General features: G+C 39.8%; 1 protein-coding gene across 2 annotated transcripts in view; it reads right to left on the reverse strand.

Annotated features, from left to right (window-relative positions):
- Nucleotides 1-804: 804 nt before the first annotated feature.
- The window catches only part of frem2b (FRAS1 related extracellular matrix 2b), a 73365-nt gene continuing 49299 nt past the window's right edge, over nucleotides 805-24870 (reverse strand). The window contains exons 7-24 of one of the 2 annotated variants that reach the window (XM_024276960.2): nucleotides 19305-19454; nucleotides 18338-18547; nucleotides 18061-18258; nucleotides 16639-16803; nucleotides 16206-16388; nucleotides 15990-16120; nucleotides 15756-15911; nucleotides 15365-15668; nucleotides 12944-13075; nucleotides 12514-12845; nucleotides 8722-8914; nucleotides 8521-8625; nucleotides 8315-8442; nucleotides 8085-8219; nucleotides 7629-7755; nucleotides 6296-6483; nucleotides 6070-6216; nucleotides 805-2732 (exon numbers count right to left, since the gene is read on the reverse strand). In XM_024276960.2, coding sequence (XP_024132728.1) covers nucleotides 2229-2732; nucleotides 6070-6216; nucleotides 6296-6483; nucleotides 7629-7755; nucleotides 8085-8219; nucleotides 8315-8442; nucleotides 8521-8625; nucleotides 8722-8914; nucleotides 12514-12845; nucleotides 12944-13075; nucleotides 15365-15668; nucleotides 15756-15911; nucleotides 15990-16120; nucleotides 16206-16388; nucleotides 16639-16803; nucleotides 18061-18258; nucleotides 18338-18547; nucleotides 19305-19454 — 3488 coding nt within the window. In that variant the 3' untranslated portion in view covers nucleotides 805-2228. Of the gene's footprint in view, nucleotides 2733-6069; nucleotides 6217-6295; nucleotides 6484-7628; nucleotides 7756-8084; nucleotides 8220-8314; nucleotides 8626-8721; nucleotides 8915-12513; nucleotides 12846-12943; nucleotides 13076-15364; nucleotides 15669-15755; nucleotides 15912-15989; nucleotides 16121-16205; nucleotides 16389-16638; nucleotides 16804-18060; nucleotides 18259-18337; nucleotides 18548-19304; nucleotides 19455-24870 lie in introns of both variants that reach the window. The other variant, XM_024276959.2, reaches the window with a different exon arrangement.

Raw genomic sequence — 24870 nt, forward strand, 5'->3', positions numbered from 1 at the left:
ACATGTGGTGGTTTGAGCAGTGGAACTTTCCGTGCCATTTATGATTCCAAACCATGACATCTTAGTGTATTAGCAGCAGTAACCGTGGAAACGGTGGTCCCAGCTCTTTTCAGGTCATTGACCAGCTCCTCCCGTGTAGTTCTGGGCTGAGTACTCACCTTTCTTCGGACCATTTAGACCCCATGAGGTGAGACCTGGAGCCCAAGTCCAAGGGATGTTTTGCTTCTTCTACTTTCTAATAATTGCTCCAACAGTGGATCTTTTTTTTTCACCAAGCTGCTTGGTGAGTTCCCCATAGTGTTTTCCAGCCTTGTGGAGCCCTACTATTTGGTTTCTGGTGTCTTTAGACAGCTCTTTGGTCTTGGTCATGTTAATAGAGGAAGTCTTGCTGATTGCACCTAACAACCTCAAACAGGTGCCTCTAATTTAGGATAATTTGAGTGGAGGTGGACTATTTAAAGGCAAACTATCAGGTTTTTGAGAGTCAGAATTCTAACTGGTAGACAGGTTCAAATACTTTTTACAACAGTAGCATACAAATACATTATCAGAGTGTTCAAATAATTATTTGCCACACTCTATATAATCCCACCCCTATTGATGTATTTATTTTTGTATTTCTGCATAATCATCTTCTCTGAAGGGATTTGCATAATAAATCAGGAGGAAAATGTAATTTCATCTTAGTTTAGATATACTTTAATAGAGCATCCTTGATGAAAAAGCAACATTTTAGGTCAATTCCTGTAAAGGATCGTCTGCATTTTAGGAATTATTATAAATACCTGGAAGAAATCTCAGAAATTTCTTGAAAAATTACTTTATTTGCAGACCATTTGTGCTTCTGGTCTATGTTACAAATACTTACAGCACGTACAGTTTGCATTTGAACAACCATTCTCGACGGTATACTGTAACATACATGTGTATTTACATACATACAGCTATGAATGTGCGAAAAACCCTCAGAATGGACTGGAGTAACATTAAACCGCATCAAATCAAGTTAACAAAAAAATGTTGTGCACCAAAATATATATATATATAACCTTTAAAAAAACATAATGATGCAAGTTGCATAGAATTGTTCATATTACAATGAAGCTGGAAATAAACCAAATGTTCAGACTGACCTTTATCTCAGGATGAAGAAGAAAAGAGGGTTTTGTGGCAACTTAAAACTGAAAAAAGCAACTTTTATCTGATTTGTTCCAATCACAGGTACAAGTATATTCTTCTCACAAATTGGTAGATATAATCAAATTGCGACAATTATCTGAATTTTAAAAAAGCGCTAAAATAACTTAAATTAATGAATCATAAAGTAAATTTCTGACAAGAACGACACTGATTTAGGAAATGATCCTTTCCCTTTATGTGATGTGAAACAATATCAAAGAGCTCGATGGAAATAAAGCAAAAAGGGGATGTGTTGTCATGGTTACCCCATCAAAACAGCACTAAGATGACGCTGGTAGGACCAAGAGTTGGAATGAAATGGTTCTTTGGAACAGTCAAACCATTAAAATACCAAACTGTACATTACAGACCAGCTGTCTTAAACATTGCAAACTTGAATTTTGTTTCAACAAGCAAATACTGATGGAAAACTGTAACATTGACGGTAAGGTACTGATAAATACTGCAAGAAATACAGGTGGATGCAAACGCATTAACAAAAATCAGTGTTTTGACTTTTTCAAATACAAAATAAAAATAAAAGCATGCAAAAAAAAATCATTCAAATCATTTAGCCGATCATTTGAATTCTACGGATCGCACAGGACACTTTTACATAAAACAAACAAAACCTTTAAACACACAAAACCTGAAAACAGATTCAGTTTTCCCAGTGTGAACACAAAGCAGACAGTTTGATCGCTTAAATACGCAAAGCCAGCCATCAATATTCAAAATAACCAGCTTTCCATTCGCAAAACAACCAGTCATTCAAGGTAACGGAGATCTCCGGTAGCACCTTTGGAAACTCATTTTTTTTTTGGATCAGCTGGCACCAAAAACCCGTCGTGACAGCTCTACACTTGTCCTTTAAAACAAACATTAACACTGTCCTGTCCCCCTCCTTTTACATGTGATGTGACGCAGAACTTCAAGTAATTTTCTGAACAGGAACAAAGCTTTTTGTGTTACTTCACGCACAATCTGTAATGTTTTAGCTGAATGTGAGGCACTTGCAAACATGAAAATATACACTAAATCTCAGTCTGTCAGACCTCTGAGCTGTCGCAGTCGCCCGGGCCTTGAGTCATCATGGGCTCTGCGCTGGTGGAGCTGGTGGCTTCCCCTTTTTTCTCCTTCTTGGACCGCACCAGCAGCACCACCACGATGATGAGGAGCACGGTGAGGAGCAGCCCCACTAAGACGCCGATGATCAGCACCAGTCTGTCGTCGCTGTCCGTCTGGCTGAGCTCCCGCGGGAGGATTCCTCTAGTGAAAATCTCCCTCTCTGGGCTCGTCTTGGGTTGGTTGCTGCGGTCCAGCGCTATGTGCAATATGTTGGTGCCGCGGTTGTTGCCAGCGCCGATTTCCTCCACTATGTCCGGCACTTTGTTGGTTGATCTTTTGCTTCGATGTTGGCTCTTTGGGAGAGGGTTTGTGTGCCGGCTCACTGCGTGGTATTCCAGGCTTCTCTTGCCGATGCCGCGGTTAGCATTTTCCCGGGAACGGACGGTGTAGATGGTGTGTATATACCACTCTCTGCCTGCAGCCACCTGGAATCAAAAAGAAGAAGAAGATTGAAACATTTTGTTCCCCTAGCACAGGGGTCTGCAACCTGCGGCTGCAGAGCCACATGTGGCTCCTTTATCTCTCCATGGTGGCTCTCTGGCTGAAGAAGAACAAAATAGTAATTTTCAAAAAAATTATAGAGTTTAGCCTCTATTTTAGCAACATGCTAACGTTATTTTGCTAGTTTACTGTCTACTGGGGGGTTTTAGGCTAATTTTGAGTTTAGCTTCTATTTTAACAACAGGTTTTTGACTAATTAGTTTACTGAAAATGTTATGAGGATTTAGAGTTTATCAAATATTTTAGCAGAATGCTGATGTTCTCAGCTAATTTGTTATCTACTGAAGTTTTTTGGGGATAATTTAGAGTTTAGCTTCTATTTTAGCAACATGCTAACATTATTGACTAATTTAGTTTACTGAGGACTTTTAGGCTATTTTGGAGTTCAGCTAGTAATTAAGCAACAAGCTAGCTTTTTTGGCTAATTTGGCCTCTATTTGTTTTTTTATACTAATTTGGAGTTTAGCTAATATTTTAGCAATATATGCTAACATTTTTGGCTAATTTGTTATCTTCTGGGGTTTGTAGGCTAATTTAGAGTTCAGCTTTTCGTTTAGCAACATGCTAACATTTTTGACTGATTTAATTTACTGAGGAATTTTATGCTAATTTGGAGTTCAGCTTTTAATTAAGTAACGAGCTACATTTTTTGCTAATTTGGCCTCTACTAATGATGAAAGATAAAAACATAAAAAAAAAATCAATTTTGAGACATGCAAGATTCTTTTTATAATTTTGCTTTTGTTCAGGCTAAAAATATTTCAAATAATTCATATTTAATAAAAAAAACAAAAAGAAGGTCATGAATACAAATCCAAATTTCTTAAAGGCCAAAGTAAGACTATACGGCTCCTTCTAGGTTTTGATCAGTGGAAAACAAGCCCAAATGGCTCTTTTACTGTTAAAGGTTGCCGACCCCTGCCGTAGCAATTCGATAAAAATTGTGTTTATAGTGTTTTTAACATGTTTTTGTGGCATTTTTCTGATGATGGAGGACATTTATCTATCTATATATACTGTATATATATTTATAAAGCATTTCTGAGTATTTCTTTGTTCAAATTATTGTGAATAAAGAGAAGATTAAAAAAAATGCAGTTTGAAAAAGAGTGAAGAAAAGTTCCCTACTCCACAACGGGGGAGGGGTACGGGGGAGGGGTTGCTCTGCACTGCAGGTCCCGCCAAAAACTTTGAAGTGAATTTTAAATCAACTCCTGCCGCTCTGCAGAAATTATATCTCAGAAAACAACACAATTTTTTTTATTATTATTATTAATTTGGCTAAAAATCCACTGGGAACAATTTTAAATGAGATAAAAAAAATAATTAAAGTGGCTCTTTTAGCTTAAAATTAGAACTTGTTTTTTAGTTGAGTGTGGATCCAGAGATTTAAAACGTGGAGGTACAACACAGTGAAACAAAACTCAGTGCGAAGATTTTTTTTTATTTCAAACATGTCAACATGTCAAAGTGAATGACAGCTTCCCAGCCTCTCAGTTGTCATTGAGTAAAGATAAAACAACAAAACTCTTTCTCCACTACGACAAGCTAATCTTACACAAACATTTGTGTTAATATTGCAAAGTATGGAACAAAAATATTCATAATGTCACAGGATATTTTTTTTATTTAACCCTGTCAGGGCCAAAATAAGATAGAGTAACAAAAAAAATGTGACATTTGGGGAAAATGATCAAATGAGGTAGTTACAGGTTGTTAGCATTTAGCTGTTGCAAATCTGCAACGCCTGCATTTAGAAGACTAAGGTTTAAAAGTCAAAAACTATGAAAATTCACTCTAAAAAAAGTAAAATTCAGTTGACAAACTTCTTGTCAAACTACTTCTGGTTGGTTTGATTTTTACAGATGAAAATCCAACACAAAAGTAGAAAATACTAACAGCAAAAAAACAAAACTGTATAATCAAAACCCCATCACTCCACCCTAGTTCCAACAATCTGTCATACAGTTCCCAAAAACTTTGATTATTACAGATAATTGAACTTTTATGGTTTTTGCTCTTTTATGTACAAACATTCTATAAATTGATGGATAAATAAATAAATAAACAAAAACATGCAAGTAATCTATAAAGTTACGTTCACACCGCCCTCAGCAACACGTGTTCATGTTTCTACTTCAGAAGAAAAGTTTTTAGGCTTTTGCATACAGAAATCTCACGTTAATGCAACTCTATGCAGGTTACTACGACCTTTTTTAGGCTCTATGTGCGTCCATTGAACGAAGGTTAGACCAGGTTGAACTTTGACCAATACAGGGACTCAGATTTGGTAGTGGCGAATGGATGGCGTCCCTCTTATTTCACGGAAGAGTTAGAGAATGGAGACATTAATAATTGCAGTTTGTGTCCGGATGGACTTTAATAACACCAAGTCTTTCATATGTTGGGATGGAAAAAGCTTTAGCGAGATTTGTAGCGCTTCAACATTTCGCACCAAGTTTCTTCCAACTGTAGGTGGCAGACAAGAGCTAGTACAAGGCAGAAAAAGAAGAAGAAGCTCCTCCCTGTCTGTCAGTGTAAACACCAGGGGCTGAAAGTGCATTCTTGAATGCCCAGTGTGAACATAGCTTAAGGTTTCCTCAGATACACATTGATTACTAATGATCCCCCCACCAAAAAAACCCAAAACATTTACTTCCCTTTCTGCAAAATGAAACGTAATATTAAAAAAAAAAAAAAACTTTTTTTTTTCAAAAGTGATATTAATTGGTTTGGTAAAAGTGTGCAACGGGGAAAGGTAATTAAAATGAAGTGCAGATGGCAGACTTTAAAAAAAAACCTGTAAGAATATTTTCTGTAAAAAAAAAAAAAACTATCAGCAAAATGAGCCTTTTAAACAGAAATAAAACTCTTTCATCTTTACTAAAGGCTCATTTAAATGCTGTTAACTTTTAAAATGCATTTGATGTCTCCATGCACTGGAAAACAAGTCTTGCCAGAAAAACTAAAAATTTGCACTCAACCTCGTTGACAAAAAGAAAAAGCCCAGACGGAGCGGAAGGCTGAGATTGTGAGTCATTTTTGACTCATTTTTGACTCCGTATTGTTTTTAAGGTTCCCTCAAAGACTCTGTCAGGGCAAACAGCTTGTTAAAGGAAAAGTAAAACATCAAACTAGCAATATTCTTTTGCTATTTCCTGTCATTTTTTTCTAGATAAAGCCATCACACCATTTTTGTTACAGTAATAAAACCACTTTTATGTATATTTAAATAAAAAAGTTAAACTTCTTCATACAAACCTGAAAAAGAGCTGCAGAGTCCATTCTGAAACCATCTGATCCAGGCTGTCGTACCAGAGCCAAAGCTCCAGAGTCATCCACAGCCAGGAGGGCATTGAAGGCAACATTCCCAAATGAACGGGCCTGGGTCTCAGGCTGGGCTTTATCCTGGACGGGATGAACACACAAAAGTGTGAACACACACAGCACAAGCTGAATATACACACAAGAGCAGAGACGTCCTCACAATGATCTTGAATCTGTAGAGCAGCGACGGCGCGTCAGCCAGACAGCCAAACTCAAAGTTGCTGGGGTTGTATTTGGGGACGTATCCATCAGCTCCAGTGCAGAGGAAGACTTTCTCTATGTTGCAAATAAAGGAGTCCCCCAGGTTCTGCACCGGATCCACCATCACTCTGACGTAAACCGTATCCCCTGGGAGAGAGAGCCAGAAAAAGAACTCGTTTTTGAAAGATACATTTACTCTGTTACTTTAAGCTACAGTCACATATACCAGCCGTGCAGTAACCTAAAACCATATAGTTATCAGTGAGTCTATTGTTGTTTTTATAATATATTTTAAATAAATTAACCAATAGCTAAACTGAAGTTAGATATATATATTATCTCAAACCAGTGAGTTTGTTTGTTTCTTCACCTTTCTGGTTATCCCTTCAGGGGTCGTCATAGTAAATCACCCTTCAATGATTCGCTCAGATGGTTTGGGAGAGATTTTTATGCCCTTCCTGGCACAACCCTGTATTTTATCCGGGCTGGGGACCGGTACAGGGAGACCCAGACTTTGGCCCCACTTGTGGCAACATCGGCCGAATCCTAATTCTTACCCGACCCCTACGGCTTCTCTCTACCTCTCAAACTGAAGGAGCATTTGGAGGGGTAGGGTTGTCCAAAGCTAACTACTGATGACATCATCGAGTGGGAGTGTCGTTCAAATTTGAAGACACTATTTTTCCAGAACTCTCCATTTGGAGGGCTGAATGTAGGGGGAGGGGAACAATTGGGATTGTCCCATAGTTTAGACCTGCACTAGATTAATCTCATTGCTATGGGGTCAAATCTGGATCACTCGATGGGAAATCATGTACCAGTACCCAATGAGCTCAAAGCCCCGCCCCCCACATAAAATTAGGCTCAGCAGTAAAAAAATTGAAAAGTCTGAAATGAAACTGAGAACTGAAAGCAAAGAAAGAAAAAAAAAGCCCTTTTTACAACTAAACCTATGTTTTTTTTCTTATGTGTTAACAGTTCTAGGTTTAAAGTTTTTCTTTTTGTTCCAAGTTTCAAACTTAGATTTTTTTTCTATAATTTTCAATTTTTATTTCAAGTTTAAATTTTGATTTTCCAATCTTCAATCCTCTCAAGTCTACACGTGCACTTTTGAGTTGAAAACTGTTTTACAAGTTTGGCCTTTCATCCATTTAAAGTTGATCTTAATTTGACTCCATACGTTGTGCCCAGTGAATAATGGGACAAAAAAAAGTTCCCAGAAATTCTTCAAAAAAAAAAAAGAAAAATCCAATTGAATAGGTGCCAAAAACAAAACATCCACTGGTTTTTACCTTGTGAGAAAGCAGTGTCACTCTCCTGTCCGAACCCCGTGGAGCCGTCTGAGAGCCAGAGCGTCCGTTTGGAGAGCAGCATCATCTGTGTGTTTAGACTGAACTCAGCAGCCACGGGGTCACTGACCTGGAATTACACCAAAGACTTCAACCAGCAAAATTATCTGTCTATGGGTTAAATGAATATGATTCATGTAGATGTAAATTACTTTTATTGATCATAACTTTAGTCAACATTGTCCTCTTTTTGACTTGTGCTCTCCTGTACATGTCTTAAAAAATGTAATCAAATCATCCGTCTTTGGAGAAATGTTTGCAAACTCGATGAACCTGCAACGTTCCGGATCTCTGGGACATCCTGTATCATGTTTACCCAGGCAGTTCCGGAAAATCCCCCAAACATGCACGCTCCGTTGAAATAAAGTTTCCTGCTTTCATTTTCAGCCGTAAATGTACCTGCTGAAAGCGGATGTCCAAGTCAAAAGTGACGGGCTCTCTGGGACTGCAGACAGGAGGGATGGTGAACTCCAGGTTGGGAGCAGAAGCACAAGGGATCAGCTTCACGGTGTACATGCCGGAGTAGTCACGCACCTGTGAAGTGGGATGAGTCAGAACCAGCTTTGAAGAAACTCTATAAAAGGAACGCTTTTTTCTTTTTTTTCTGTGTTAAAGAATAATTTCCTCACAGCAAAATCCGAGGTGAACGTCCACTGCTGGATGGGATGGCTGTAGGTGGGCTCACTTCTCACCAAAGTCAGGTTAAAGGTCAAAGTGGGATGGTCCGGACACATGACCATCGAGGTCAGAGATGAAGCTAATGGTAAAAAAAAGATATATAAATAAAGGAAACCTCCTACAGAGTAAATCCACACCTCCTCGTGAGCCTCTTTACCTGGATGTGAGGACACAAACAGGCCTCTGAAGCGAGCTTCTGTGCGGAAGTTAACCACCAGCTGTCCCTGCCCGTTTATGCGCATGCTGGTTGGGTAGAGGGCACCTGGAGAGACAGCGACACCTTTAATGATCTGAACTAAACCAACATTAAAAAGTCACGTTGCATCAGAGAGAAGAAACAAATCTGCTCAAATCTTGCCTTGTAACTCCGACTCCGGAGGGCTGCCAATACCGTCCCTCCACAAGATGGCAGTGTCGTACACAAAAGTGAGCCTCAGCTCTGACTGCAAGTCAAAGTGCTGCCATCCTCCAGCTCCCACAGGGGAGTGAAAGACGTAGGACACGTGTAAGGGAACTCTGAGGGTCACATAGGACTGGACCAGATTCAGAACCTGCAGTGAAAGAAAGAAAGAGTTCAGCCCAGAACTATACGGGAAGAGCTGGTCAATGACCTGACAAGCGGTGGGAGCACCGTTTCCAAGGTTACTGTTGGTAATTCACTAAGACGACATGGTTTGAAATCATGCATGGTACGGAAGGTTCCCCTGTATAAGCCAGCACTTGACCATTTGGTCACATGGGACCAAAATAGAACTGTTTGCTCTTAATTCGACTCATTTGGAGGAAGAAAATTGAGGAGTATCATCTCAAGAACACGATCCCTACTGTGAAGCATGGGGGTGGTAGCCTCCGCCTATGGGGTGTTTTTCTGCACATAGGACAGGACAGCTGCACTGTACGAAGGAGAAGATGACCAGGGCCACGTACTGTAAAACTTTAGGGAACATCCTCCTTCTCTAAGTTAAAGCATTGAAGATGGGTCGTGGTTGGGTCTACCAACATCACAATGCTCCTCATTCTCACTCCCAACTCGTCATTTGTGGACGAATGGTTGGGGCCCCTTCCGCATCACTTTTTGACTACTTTGGGTCCCCAACATTCGGGGTGTAGTTCCGTTACCGGTTTGGGGACTCCATACCCCTGATTAGGGTGTGCATGTTTCGCTGTCTGTGGTTCGGTACCAAGTGGCCCTCGGACCGATACCGGTTTGGGGCCCGGAGGTTGGGGATCCCATTTTTAATGTGAACAGCCAGCACATCAAAAAACGACGAGTTAGGGACACCCAAAAGGTCAAAAAGTGGCATGGAGGGGGCGCAAACCATACGTCCATACATGACGAGTTGGTAGTGAGAATGTACTCCACAGCCAGGACAACCAAGGAATGGCTCTGTAAGAAGTATATCACGGTTCTGGAGTGGTCTAGCCAGTCTCCAGATCTAAACCCAGGGTCGGCCGTGGCCCAGGCCCTGGCCTTGGCGGTTGCCTAGGGCACTATCTGCTGGAGGGGGCGAAAATTGCAATAATTAGGCTATGTATTAATATTTTTTTAACATAGTTTGAAACACCACTCATTGTAAAACAGGTAATAATTAAAAACATAAATAAAATAACTCAATAAAATAATTAATAATTTTGCCCAAGGCAGAGGTTTGTCTGTTTTATTTACATTCTATTGCTTGGAATTTCACCCCCTCCATTTCGGTTGAAAAATACTTTTGTTTTTGGTCAGAAAAGAAGTATTCAACTGGCGATCACTGGAGATGTCTGTCAAGAGATCTACCATGCATTGCTAGTAATACTGAGAGGTGGTGTAGTGGTGGCAAAGGTTGGCGGTGTGCATTCGGGCTTGGGAGAGGTGTTATTATTCTAAGCAATTTTTTTAAGTGGTTCTTTTAAAAGTTTAGAGAATTAAAATAAATAAATACTTATTGAAACATATTTCAGGCAGCTACAATGTGTTTTTTTCTGACAGTGGTACTGGTGTGTGTGGGGGGGTGCATGTTTTTTTCGCCTCAAACACCGTGCGGCCCTGCCTGAACCCAATCTAAAATCTTTGGAGGGAGTTCAAACACCCCACAAACCTGACTGCTCTAGAGAAGATCTGTGTGGAGGAGTGGGCCAAAATCCCTCCGGCAGTGTGTGCAAGCCTGCTGGAAGACCTGTGTTACTGCATACAACGGCTACTGTAGCAAATATTAACATTGATTTTCTCAAGTGTTAAGAACTTATCTCCAGCAATAGCAAACAAATACATTATTTTTAAAAATATGCAATGTTTCCAGATTGTTTTTAAAATCATGTCTCTCAAAGTAGATATGTAACTAAGTTAAATATTTCTGAATATATCAGAAAAATGCTATAAGAACATGTTAAAAACACCAAAAATACATTTTTATTGGTGTTACTGAGCAAAATAATGTTTGAAGACAGCCAAAGTCTACGACAAAACCTTAAAAAGTAAAGAACTACATTTTACATCATACTAAATCAGATGTATATTTAGTTGTTAGTGTTGGTTCAGAGTGGATGACATACTGAATTTTCCCCTGATAATGTGAAAGCATGGCTGGTAAATGAAGTCTTTTGTTCTTTCAGCGAGCTGGTCATGATCCTCCAGCAGCTCTTCTGGTATCTGCACTTCCCTCTGACCCATGAGTACCTGTCTGCACTAGCCTGGTGTTCGTGTGGAGACGTGCCTGCGCCTCTGGGCACTTAGAGCTCAAGCAAATGATTTGCTGAATGGCCTTCTCACACAGCCTGCTGGGCTTTAATAGATTCCTGCGGTCTTGTTAAGCTGGGCACTAAGCCTCGCTCCGACATGACACTCCTCCTGCTCTTATCGGAGCCGTCTCCCGTCAGACTCGGTCCACTTAGAGGAGCGGTGGACTCGCAGGGAAAAACACAAACCGTGGATGATCCTTCGTTTCCAATTCTCCTGAATCCAAATCACTTTTGTTTGCTGATCTCCATTGCTACAAACCAAGGACGACTTTTTCATTGCTGGGAGCAAACTCCCTCATGTCAAGACAAGTTTATTTCTTTAAGCTTTCTATTGATGTTGCAGGCAACGAAGTTCCAGTTGTTAAGAGAGGCTCTTATCACCCAGGTGATGTCTGTCTAATAAAATAGACCCATGCAAAATGACAAAAGATAATATTTCTGCACACTTCAAGACAAAGACGGTCTTAGAAATTCAAATTTTCAAAGAAGGGACTGCTGTAGAAGTTTTCACTTTGGTGTGCCCTCTGCATTCTTCCAGACCTTCCTTATCAAACTCTCTGCTTTCATTAGCTCAAAGTGAAGTAAGAGCAAGTTTCCAAGGTGAATGCAAATTTTCTAGGCTTCTCGGCACGAGCGCTTGGAGATTAGATTTAAAATCCACCTGTGGTCTGGCTAAAAAAAAGGAAAAAAAGGTAGCTGCCTGAAAATAAGAAAGTTTAGGTATGTCATTCAAATGTGACATTTGTTCTGAAAATGTCAGATTTGATGGAAAAGAGGGAAAAATGGACGCAAAAAAAAAAAAAATTAAATGCAAAACAATCAACATTAATAGTCTAAAGCAGAGGTCTGCAACTTTAGCTCTTTTATTTTTCCAATATATTGCATTTTTTCTGAGTGTCTGGGTCCCTGGTCATAGTCTTACATGTCCCAGGAATGGGTGGACCAAAGCCTCCAGTATCACTATTTTTTTTTAGGAATTTTTTTGTTCTTAAATTCCTAATTTCTGTGTAATTTTCAAGCATGTTTTTAGGAACTTCCTATGCTTATTTTTCCCCTTTTCTTACATAAACCACAGTTGAAAATAAAAGAAAGCTACTCTAATTTATCATATGTTGTCATATTTTGATCTATTTTTTATGACAAATACTTTTTATTGGGTTTATCACCCAGCAAAGGTGATGGTGTAACTTTTTATAGCGAAAGTGTTCTAAGGTTAATGAACATTAAAAATAATTTCTCCATTGTGGCTCTTTAGCATACAATTTTTTAAATCTATTTTTCTTTCATCTAAAAATAGGGAATAGGGATTGCCTAAATGCAGGTGTTTATTTTAAAGGAAAAACAAGCACATTTTAGAAGTGTTAATGATTCATCAAAATGGAAAAAAGGGGTCAAAGGTGAGCTGCAGCTCAAAGGCATGGCCCTTTACCTGTCCGTCAGTCCCGATAGTTCCTCCACAGTCGCTGAGCAGCTCAGACATGTCGTAGTAGCTGGTGAATTCCCACAAACAAGCCTCTAAGTTCAGGTTTCTGTAGAATCTCAGGGTGCTCGACCCTCTGAGGGAGGTGCTGTACTGGTACGGGGCAGTTTCGCCGATCACTTCTGGATTTCTCGTGGCTTCGGTGAGAAACCCGAAACGGGTCTTGACCTCGGTGAAGTCCAGCAAGTTGGAGCAGCGATGGTGGCCGACGCGAGTCCCGTCTGGACTCAGAGTCAGCTCAAAGTTGGACAAGGGGCGAGTGGACACGACGGGTAACATTCCTGTGGAGGGACAAAAAGGACGAGATTGAGAAAGTGCAAAAGCGTTAACATTAAAGCTAATGAGAAAAACGAAAATATTTAAAGTTGGCGATTCTTACCATCGATGTGAGGCATGGTGACGGTTAATTTGATGAGATTTGGGTGCTCTGCATCGTCTGCTCCGCTGTACCGCAGTTTGGCAGAGAAAGGCTCCGCCCCCACTGTCCCAGCAACACGAGGCTGACACATCCCTGCATTCACAACATTGATGGTCAAACATTACTAATCTTTAAATTCAGATTAATTATATTTATAAAACATGTTTCATGTATAAGAGGCAGCTTCCCGACACATGCAATCAAATAAGACAAACTGCATATTATTCACAAATACAAGTAGAAATGATTATAACAGAAGAAAAGTTTAGTAACAGAGAACCAGAAGGTGCTGTCCGTCCTGTCCTCCTGTTGGTTGCATCCTGTCAATATGAGCCCAACCCCCGGCCGTCCCCTTCACGCCCTGCCTCACAGCCCCCCACCCAGGCCTGATGCGCCCGACTGGACACACCAAATCCATAGAGCCCATAGAGATCATAGAGAGGACACGAAGGCCCCAGCCAAGTGTGAGAAGACAGCAAACAGCAAAAAATTAGAATCTTTAGATAGAAATGTTCAAATATCAATCAATGAAGTGATTCACACTAAAACAAACAAAATAAATAATATAAAAACAAGCACAAAAATTAAAATAGAGTCCCTACACAAAATACAAAATAAATTACCACATGCAAAACTTTAAGTTAAACAGCTTAAACAACAAACACAAATCTTTTGAACATAGACTGTGAATAATATCTGGAAGACAAATTTGACAAAATTGACATTTTCCTACTGTCTTAAACAGATATATTTAGATTTTTTATTCTATTTATCAGAGCATATCTGTATAACCCATAAGAATCCATTTTTCCTTAAAAAAGAACATTTATACCACAGAACACATTTCAGATGTTATTTTGTCACACTGATGTCACCATGGGTTCTTTTAGATTAAGAAAGTTGGAAAATGTCAGTTTTCACTGGATATTATTCACAATCTAAGTTCAAAGCGGCTGATATGAAAACTCTGATGACCCAGCATTCTAGCAGCACCTAAATGCCTCATTTACACATGAATCTTGAAGAGACTCAAATCAGATTTGTGCGTATATGCGGTTTAGTCTGTGTTTATCACGTGCTTCGTCCATACTTTTTATTGATTTGTATGTGTAGTTAGTTTTAACCTGCTGTAATTTAAAGTTGTGCTTATGTATTTTTTTTTATATTTGAATACACAATTGCAAGTTGAGTATGCTCAAAATGTATTGTTTGAGTTATAAATCAAGAATTACGCACGTACAAATCAGATGAGTCTATTTTCTCTCCATACAAGTGTGATATAACAGAAGTACCAAGACCATGAACACTCAAACTATTAAAATACTCTTAAAATCAATCCTGGAGTTGACAGAGAGCCTTGTTAAGAGAAAAGCAGCCAAGTTTTGAAGTAGCTACCAGAAAGGAGTGCGTTAGAGTAATCTATTCTTGATGTTATAAAAGCATGAAGAAAGACTTCAGCTCTAGAGAGGTGATGTTTCTAAGATGGTAAAATGCTGTTTTAGTTACTTGGTTATTATGTTGGTCAAAGCTAAGATTTGCAACAACCACACTGGATCTTTACTATGTCACAAACATTAATGTAATTGGTTGACAGGTAAACTTGGACCCCTTCTCTCTCGGCTTCAGAACCTTTAATCCTTTTGTCTTGGTTGAGCTGCAAAAAAGTTTTTTGCCCATCCACATTTTTATACCTAAAATACAGTTTACAAGGCTGTCCATGGAAGATACAGCTACATACAGTACAGCTGAGTGTCATCGGCATAACTACGAAAGTTAAAGCCATGTCTTCTGATAACGGGAGCATGTAAAGATTAAAAAGTATGGGACCCAGGATGGAGCCTTGTGGCACCCCACATTTCAGTCTGTGCCTTCCAGATGAAAAAAAAATCATTTAAATTAACAATAGTATCACCATTTGTGAGATAGGATTCGAACCAATTAAAAGGCAATCCAACCATAATTCCAACCATGTCATGAAGTCTGTTTAAAAGGAAGGAGTGGCCAACTGTGTCACAGGCTGCACTCCTGGAAATAAATAACCGAAGTTCCACTTCTGGTCCATCAAGGGATGGCAGCGTAGAATCGAATCTCCTGACCAAAAGAGGAAAAACCCCCAGAAAGACCAAATGACAGAAGGAAAAGTTGATGTTTAAACTTTCTAGATAGCGAAAGAAAACAACCAAAAACTAGAATACATCAGGAGTGACATAGCCAAGAGAAATTCAAGACTGGGTGATGTAGAAGAAAGAATTATGGGGGACGAGTCGAGGCTTCAAGATGTGATAGAAGTGTTAGCTGAAATGCTAACAAATACAAGCGAACATAAAAAACCAAGAAGCACTTTTAAAGAACAAGAGAGTAATGGAAATACATTGAACCCACCCTCATCTGTGCTGATGGACACCACTAAGCTGCTGAGCTCCAGACCCTCATCCCCATTGGAGTTCACGGCCCTCGCAGCACACTGGACCCTGGAACCAGCCTGGAAATAGACTGAGTCCAGAGTTATGAGTTTGGAGGAGGTGAAGAAAGTGTCAAAGTCGGCTTCTCTCATGGGACTGGTGACACCGTCGGGTCCGGTGGGGGCGCTGACGAGCCAGCGGTAACGAGTCAGCGTGTTGTTGATGTTCTCGCTGACACAGATGGAGCCGGTTTTGTCGTAGTCTGGATATTTGGTGTTACAAGCCTGAAAAACAAGGAAAAAGAGTCATGTCTGCTTTTTGCTGTGCTCTTTGGGTACCTGGTGAAGCCGAGTGAGTGTTGTGGGACGTACGGTGACACAAACAACAGGGTATCCTGCCACGGGCTGAGAGCCCCTCATCCTGTCCATGTCATCGTAGTGAAACAGAGAAACCACGATGGGCACTGAAGGAAACGTCACATCCGCCATACTGTTAGGCTCCTCAATGTAAATGATAGCTTTGGTCATCTGTGAGTAAAATAAATTTAGAACATGTTAAAATATGAACTTTTGTGGTTGCAACCTAAAGATTGGGTAAAAACGCACCTTTGTTTCTGCCACCATGTTCTCATCGGGCTTTAAATGGACGGTGAAGGCTTCCCGCATTTCCCTCACTCCGTCATATAAAATCTCCACCTCCACAAAGTGCTCTTTGTCGCCTTGTTTGAACACAATTTCTACAAACGAAAGCAATAAAAAAGTGAAGAAATGTCTTGTAGATTATTGTTGGCCCAACAAAAAAGGCCTGGAGGAAGCATTTACCCTCAGATATTGGATGGTAGTCCTCCCCCGAGGCAGCAGATCCATCTTTGGTGTGAACTCGGACGATGGAGACTTTCGAGGCGTCTCCAGTGCGCAACACGGGGATCTTGACCACAGACACTTGACCGTTTTCCTTTGGCTCATTCACACTGAACTTCGTCTCACCAAAATTAATATACGGCTCTGTGGAAGTGGATCACACAGTTGTGACGGCAAACGGAAACATTTCAAGGAATCTGCTGCACGCTGTATTATAGCAGCCGTGGGTGCCATTCTCTAAATGTGCTGCCTTTATAGCAACGCCATAAAAGACACTGTGGTAGGCCTCGTGTCATTTCGAAGATTAAGAGGTTATATTAAAGCTAGGATTCTCCACTTCAGCCCTTTCAGAAGAGCCTTTGCAAGATACAATAAAAAAGCAAAGACTTCTTACTGTCAGCATCATCTTTTATCTTTATGAGGGTTTCGTTCTGGCGTCCGATAGATGCTCCAAAGGGAGATTCACTCCTGGGGCTTCCCAACACAAGACGAAGCTCCTCGTCTTCCTCGTGCTCCGTGTCGTCGACCAGCACCAGCAAGCAAGACTTTTCAACCTCTCCTAGGAAAGACATCAATTACAAACATTTGATATTTAATACCAGTATGATGTTAAGTATGGAAGCAAATTGCATTCAACTAAAAAACATGATTTTCATTCTAATTTCTGGGTGTTCTATTTTTTTTAAGAATTACAAAAGCAACAAGGTGAGCACAAATTTCACCTGAAATGAAAAATACAAGATGACCTGCAATTAAAAGTCATAAAGCCAGAAAGTATTTGTGTTCTATTTACGTTATCCACAAATATTACAGAACAAAACATATTAGTTGTATTGTCCAGAGTTAACTGTTTATTTTTGTTTGCGGTGATACAGAAAACGAGTTATAGTCAGTTTTTTTGATAAATAGGATCTGAGATGTAAGAATTGAGTTGACAGGCAGGGATGTCAATAAAGTACACAAACACCCCAGTCAAACATGATCAATTTCTCAGCCACTCACCATAAATAATCTCAAAAACATCACAAGCACTCATTGTGGTTAAAACAAATTCCATAAAAATCTCTAATTAAATTTATCTTTTAGAGTAAACCAATGTGTTTGACAAATAGAAGTTTGTAGGTTGTAGACGTGACTTTATCTTCTCGCTTTAGGACTACAATTGTTGCAGTCCTAAAAAAATTAGATCAAAAAACAGAAAAAAAACATTTTATCGAAATACAAAGACAAAAATGTCTCGGATAGCAAAGAAGTTTATATCATGATGAACACATAAACAAACAGACATGGAATATGTCTATGACACAAACACATTGTGGCTTTTCAACTTTTAATTGCACGTCTTCTTATAGTTTTCCAGCCTGTTGGTAGTTCTTTAAAAAATTAGAACGAAAAACAATATTTTTTTGCAAAATAACACATTATATATATGTATATATATATATATTGGATATATACAAAAAAATCAGAATGAAAAACATAGAAAAATGTAGAATGAAAAATACCCCAGTTTTTTTAATTTATATGATATATATGAATAAATCAGAATAAAAAACATTGAAAATTTGTAAAACACTCCTGTTTATATATTTATATATGTATAGATAATATACATACATTTATACAATATATACATATGAAAAACACTGGAAAAATTAGAATGAAAACAAGTTTTTGTAAAACACTCCTGTTTTTGTATATATGTACACACACAGACACACACATATATATATATATATATATATATATATATATATATATATATATACGCTTGCTTCTATATTGAAGCATTGAAGTAGAATTTCAAATGTGAAACCTGGGAGGAAGGTGATGATGGAGGCGTCGGTGTTGGGCCTCTCGACAAAGTCCATCATGACCTGCGCCGTGCCCTGCCTGCTGTAACAGCGCACCGTGGACCTGTAGCTGATATCCCCGCTGCGGTAGACCGTGGCTGAGATTTGTCCAGAGTCCTCATGGCCCACACTCACAGCGTCCCGGAACTGCACCTTAGGCACTGCGACAGAGTAATGAATGCACACATCAGAGGCAGAAACTGAGTAATCACCTCAGCCAGTGCTGATCCCAACACTCACAATCAGAGACAGAGTCATTGATGAGGATCGACGTCTTGCTCGGCTCCCCGAGGACGCCGTTCATGGGCATCCGGAGCACCAGTTCAAATTTCTCTGGGCCCTCCAGAACGGGCTGACCGAGATCGTCCAGAATGGTCACTCGAAACGTCTGCATGGTGACTCCAGGGGCAAAGTCCAAGCTCTTGCTGATTCCCATGTAGTCCACACCAGCTGCACAACACGGGTCAAAAATGTTTAGATTTAGAGGGTACTGTCGGGAATAAATCCCAAACTTTGCTTGATCTTTTGCAGCTTCATATTGACAGCAATTTCTTCCCATCATTTTAAAGCTCGTTTTTGAGCTGTGATCAATAATCACGCCAAACCCATGGCATGATTTGTAGCTTAAAAAAAAAAAAAAACGAGTATCTCCTTATTTTCCATTTTTAAGAGAGTTTGCATCAGAACTCAGCTTTTGCCTGAAGGCTCTTTCACATATTTATGACCCAGACACACAGAAACGAGGGCTTTGGGTTTCTATCATGCCACATGTGATTAAACGCTAGATGCTTTGTTATTTATTGCACAGACAGGAGAAGAGTTGTTCGGAATATTTGGAATGGGAAATTACTGCTGCAGGGCAAGAGATAATAAAGCCTGTGGGGAAGACTTAAGAAAAATGCAATCAGTCTAGAGCCCAAAGTGCTTCCCAGCATAAAGAACAATCACTATGCATTCCAGAAAGAGTGTCTCCAGGCAAATTATCATTTTCCTCACAATACTGTACAGCGCCGACAATTATGAGAAAGAAAATTCCAAGTGGAAAGTCGCTCAACCTAAAGAAATGTTTACATTCCTCAGGTCATCCGCACAATCTCCCCATTGTGGAAACGAGTCGAGCTCAGAGACATAAACAGAGATAGGACCATGACTTCACTCTGTTGTTCTAAAATGATCTGAACGTGAAGAAGCTGTCAAAGCCACACACCCTCGGCCGAGACGGGATCTGTCTTTCTGGATCGCACGGTGACGGTTCCTGCTTTGGACAGATCCGACCCCGTCCTCCACACCTGCACCTCCACGAAGCCGTCGCTCTCATCCACCTGGTATTCCGTGTTGTCAAAGTAGAAAGCAGGATCTAACAGAGAGAGGGAAAAAAAACAGAAAAAGCAGTGATGGATGAGAATCGGCACACCGGAGGAGGGAGTCCAGAGCACACCTGTAACAGGAAATGTCTGAATGCTTCATGTAATTGCAGAGTTGAATCTTTAATAGCTGGCATATTCGGATGATCTCTAATTACCGGATACCAGAGGGATCATTTCCAGTGAATCAGCTGCTGGTAGGAAGGACTATAATTGTAGATCTTAAAAGAACTTTCTAACTTCCTGCCAGACAATGTTTGGGGGCATTTCCACGGCTGAATAATGGACAAAACAGTGCAAAATAAAGGTGAAGATGTGACTGGTTGGCCTGGTTTAAAGTGTTGCTGGGGCAGATGTTGACAGTGATGTGTCCGAGAGGCAGTAGGGAGGTCTGGGGGATGTAAAGCTCCGAGTTCCAGCCTGGGCCTGTCTGAGTGCTCGGTCCTTATGAGCTCAGATTCCACTGCAGCCACTGTTCTATTTAACCCTCAAACTCCCACTCCTATGAAAATGGTGTTTTCATAGGAGTGGAAAATATATTACGAAAATTGAGCTTAAAATTAATTTTTTGAGTAGTTTTTTTTAATTCAAATTGTCATGGAGTAGACGCAAAAATGCAGTTGGAAAAAGCTTCTAGCTGTGACGTCAAGTTGACCACCTGACTGCCACTATCTAAATTCATGACCACGCCAACGATTTTCAAACAAAGTGTGTGGCGTCATGAAATATTGATAATTCTGCAATGTCTCCCCATCGCATGGTCGCAGTTGTATTGGTGACCCAGTGATGTGCAGTCAGGGGATATATAACTTCAAAAGATATAAATTAAATTAGATAAATACACTTTTTTGTTTTTAATAAAATATTTAAATCAAATATTATTTTTTAGACATGTCTATTACATTAAAAAGTTGAAAATATACGGATTTCCTGTTCAAATACACGAGAATGCGACAGGTGAGTCTGCCGATGACGAATGCATATTTTTTCATTTTTAACCGCTAAAAATGCGCATTAGAAATACACTCGGTGAAGCCCGCAGTACGCCTGTCTCAAGGCAGAGGGCGCTGGTGAGCCCAGAGAATGTGACACCGCAGCTAAAGAATAATAGAATTAGTGCTAGCAAGCCAATTGTAGCAGTTTAGCACCATTTTGTAAATGGAGGATTACGAGTCTGAAATCAGGAATTTGTGGAGAAAAATCTCTGGCAGTGATCTTCATTGAGACAGAGAGACTTTTAAAACAGAAGAAAGAAAAGGAAGTCTTCTACACAGTCTGTTTCTTCAGAAGGAGGAGCCATGGACTTCATTTAAAAAGTAAGTCAATAATAATTTTTTTTTGTTTTGTTTCTGAAATTAAATTTTAAACAGCACACTTTAACTGTTGTCAATCAGATGGCGAATAAGCTGCTCTGTGGGGTTCATGGGTTTGTAAATGTGACTGATTACGCCGTGAACCTCACTGCATGTCACTGACACCATACGTTAGTGGGAGAGAGTGTAAATAGATGAATGGCATGAGATAGGGGAAAAAATATATAAAATAAAATAAAATATTAATAAAAAAAAGAGAGAGATGGGGAAGGCTTACTTCACACCAACTTTCTAATGAACTCCTGCCGCTCTGCAGAAACTAAGTCCAAGAAAACGACAGGATTTTTCAATTTTGGATGAAAATGGCGTAATAATAATTAAAATACTAGAGGGAACACTTACAGTAGATTAAAATATTATCAGAGTGGGATTTAAGAAGCTACTTTTCCGAACTGATGCTTGGAGAAAATGAAAAGCTGAAGGTTTTCAAATTAATTGTATCCAAACCAACCGAGTGCCACAGAAACTTAATAAATGAACCGTCATTATTTATCAGCTTTTCCAACCTATTTTCACTCTTAGGCAGTTGCTATTCCATAGAAAACTAATTCAATGAAAAGGTTATGGTTGTCATGGCAACCCAGCTTAGCACCTACAACACGGTACTTGGACGGAGCTCATTGCACAGGGAGAATGTGGAATTAAGTGATAAACGCAATAAACAAAAAACAAATCCATACTGTCGGGCTTGATAATTTGGTAACTGGGGAGGAAAAAGAAAACAGGGGGACAGAGGCAGTCATTAGCTATCAGTCAACACCGCAGCCGCCACATTTACTGATCAGAAAAAATATATTCATTATCCCACACACCATGTAATTATTATTTCAACAAATCTGAGGAGATATAGCATTCATTAAAGCTGTCTCTGTGAGCTGTTGGAGTTGGATTTCAGTTGGAAATGATGGGTTATGAAAGGAAAAAAACGAAGGCTTTGTGGCCCCCATTCTTCTACGCAGTTGAAACAACAACACCCCTAAGTGCAAGTGTGCGGCGGCAAACATCCCAGCTTGAATCTGTCACGAGAAGATGACCGGGACAATGCACGCTTGCATCGAGTGTCCCTGCAGCTGCCAGAGTTCTTCCCCTCAGAGAAGCCAAACAAAGATGGTTTTGGCTGCCTGCACCAGCTCCTTACTTGGAGGAGTAATCAGATCTACGAGGCTGAAGTTGGCAGCCAGGAACTCAGGCCCCCGTTGTCCCAGTCCAGTAACCAGATAAGGCTGGCGCAGCCGGCAAACAGGCAGCTTCAAAGAACCAAAGCCCATTAAACGAAAGGTAAACCTCCGGTTTCATCTACCCCTCCCACTGTCACAAAGCACCTTTACGTTTAGATGTAACAGCCAGATTATTTTTTTGCATTATTAGAACATTTTTATATTTTTAACACATTTCATTAAGAGTTCTACATTAAATATTGAAAGAGCTGGCCAATCGAAATATGTTCATTCCAATGTTTAAATGACTGAAACACTAAAATATTCAAATCTGAGTGAAGCAGAAGAGAAACTTATTCTCATGTGTAATTAAAAATGCAAACAACCCAGAACAGAGAGCATCTACACAGTAACCATATTAGTCTTTGAGTTGAGCTATAGGATGGAAAAAAAAAACAATAAAAAAGGAAACGGCTTCTCTGTTTTATAGCATAAAATGAAAGCACGGGACATGGAGTAGAGATACAGACATCCCTAAGGGGACTGTTAAACTCCCACTGCCTGCTTGATTTCACTTGAACTTTGAATGACATTTCCACAGCGCTAAGTGGCTTCTCCTGCACGGAGAATTAATTGAGCCCTGGAAACGCTCCTCTACTCTCTGAATACTGGACGACTTTCTGGGTTCCGCTCAACTTGGAAGGTTCGTTCGAGCCTCTGCAGACTGCTTGCTTAACGTCTTTTGCTTCAGTGTTGTGGACACCTGTTGAAAACTGAATGAGTGGGGAATGCAGGTGAGGTGTAATGACAGGGTTTTGCGAGTTTCCCCCCTTCAAATCCAGCTCCTAATCACACCTTCAGGACCAAAGTGAAATTTACACGCGAGTGACAGAAGGCTGCGAACGCACCGGCTCGACAAGCATTTTCATGTCTTACAGTCCCAACGTTTTTCCCGGATGCGGAGCAAATATCAAACACCAATTATACCTGCGTGAAAAGACAAGTTTTTCCAAACCGAGAGCGGGCTGCAGACGGAGTGGAAATTGTAGGTATGAAGCTTCCTGACGGTCTGCTACTGAGAAAATAGTAGGTATTTTAGGGGTTGCAGCTGTGCATGCGAAATCGCAACACCTGTACAGCTTGTTAAGTTCATGCTTTAAACACTTAGCTGCCATAAGAGTCGTCTCTAATTCATAGAAGGTATGACCTCAGTTTGAGGTGAAACCACTAGAAGGAAAATCCACACCCAGCAGTTCATTTCACGTTCATCATGTCTGTTTTTAAACGTCTAAAAGTAAAACATTTCATGTAAATGATTTAATTGGTGATAAATGAATCTAATGAACTCAACAGTAAGTTCCTTAACAGATTAAAAGCCAACTTGCAACACGTTACAACACGTTTCTAAGTCAAGGCCCGGGGGCTGGATCCGGCCCTCTGGGGAATAAATCCGGCCCTCCATATCATTTTATTTTATTGTTATTAATGGCCCAATGTTATCTAGCGCTTGTTTCTAACTTGTATATTTAAGGTTAAGGTTGATTTATTCTCAAATAATATTTCTGCCTGTTTTTATTCATAGTTATGTCAAAAAGTTACGTTTTTTTACATTTTAAAAATGTAGTTTTTGTGTGTTTAATAAATGTTTGTCCTGTTTGGTCTACGACCTAAGGTGTGTTTTTGGTTCTGGCCAGCTCAGCGGTTGAGTTTGACACCCACAAAATCCACACACAATAGTTCATTCTATGTTTATGCCTGTTTTCTTGTAAAATGTCCATAGTTTTTATCCATTTTAAGAAGAGAACACCATGGCTTAAATGTGAGTTCAAGAATTCATATTTAGTTCAAACCACCGTTTTTTATGAATGGGGCAGGAAAGGAATCGTTACAATTGAGGATCTGTTCATTGATGACACATTTGCTTCTTTTGACTAACTAGTGACAGAATTCAACATCCCTAAGTCCTACTTGTTGAAATTATAAAATCATTTACTCATTTCCAGATTCTCTTTTAGAATCCATCTTGAAAACTAAAGCTTGTACTAGGGGAGCAACTGGAAAAGTTAACTCTTTGCTAAACACACTTGACTTGGAACCCTTGACAACAGTCAATTCTCAATGGGAAGAAGATCTGGACATTTCTGAAGACATATGGAGAGGGGCTTTGGATAGAATACATTCTTCCTCAATTGTCCACGCCACATGGTTATTCAGTTTTAAACTGTACATTGACTCCACTGGTCTAAAACAAAACTTCATCCCCAATATCAATCCAATCTGTGATAGTCAGCAGCCACCCTTGCTCATGTTCTGGCCCTGTGTCAAAATGGATCACTTCTGGCAGTCAATTTATCAATGTACTATCTGATGTGCTATAAAACCCTCAGCAATCCCTGTCTTATTCGGTGTAGAACCACATGATACAAAGCTTAACCACAGAGCACAAATCCTAATTACCTCTGGGACCTTGATTGCCAGGAGACTCATACTTCTGAAATGGAAAGAACAATACCCTCCAACTTTTAAGATGTGGGTCAAAAATGTGCTTTTTTGCAAGAGGGTCAGGAATTTTACTCAACTTGGAATCCCTTATTAGATTATATGAAGAAATTGGATGTCACTGCTGCTAATAAATGTCTGACCTTGTAATGTGAATGCTTGTGGAGATGTGTGGATACTTTTCCCTTGTATGGTTTTGTTTATGACTTAAGTGATACAGACAGTGAAGGGGGTTTTGTTTAATGTTTTGCGTGGTTCTAGTTTGTTGAAAAAGAAAAATTCCAATGAAAAGACTTGGTGCTAAAAAAAAAATGCACATTTAGTGTGTTCAAGAATGCATGTCATACGCCCAATGTGAATGTAGCTTTATGCAGACAAGT

Source organism: Oryzias melastigma, linkage group LG13, assembly GCF_002922805.2.
Source record: "Oryzias melastigma strain HK-1 linkage group LG13, ASM292280v2, whole genome shotgun sequence".
Classification (NCBI taxonomy): domain Eukaryota; kingdom Metazoa; phylum Chordata; class Actinopteri; order Beloniformes; family Adrianichthyidae; genus Oryzias; species Oryzias melastigma.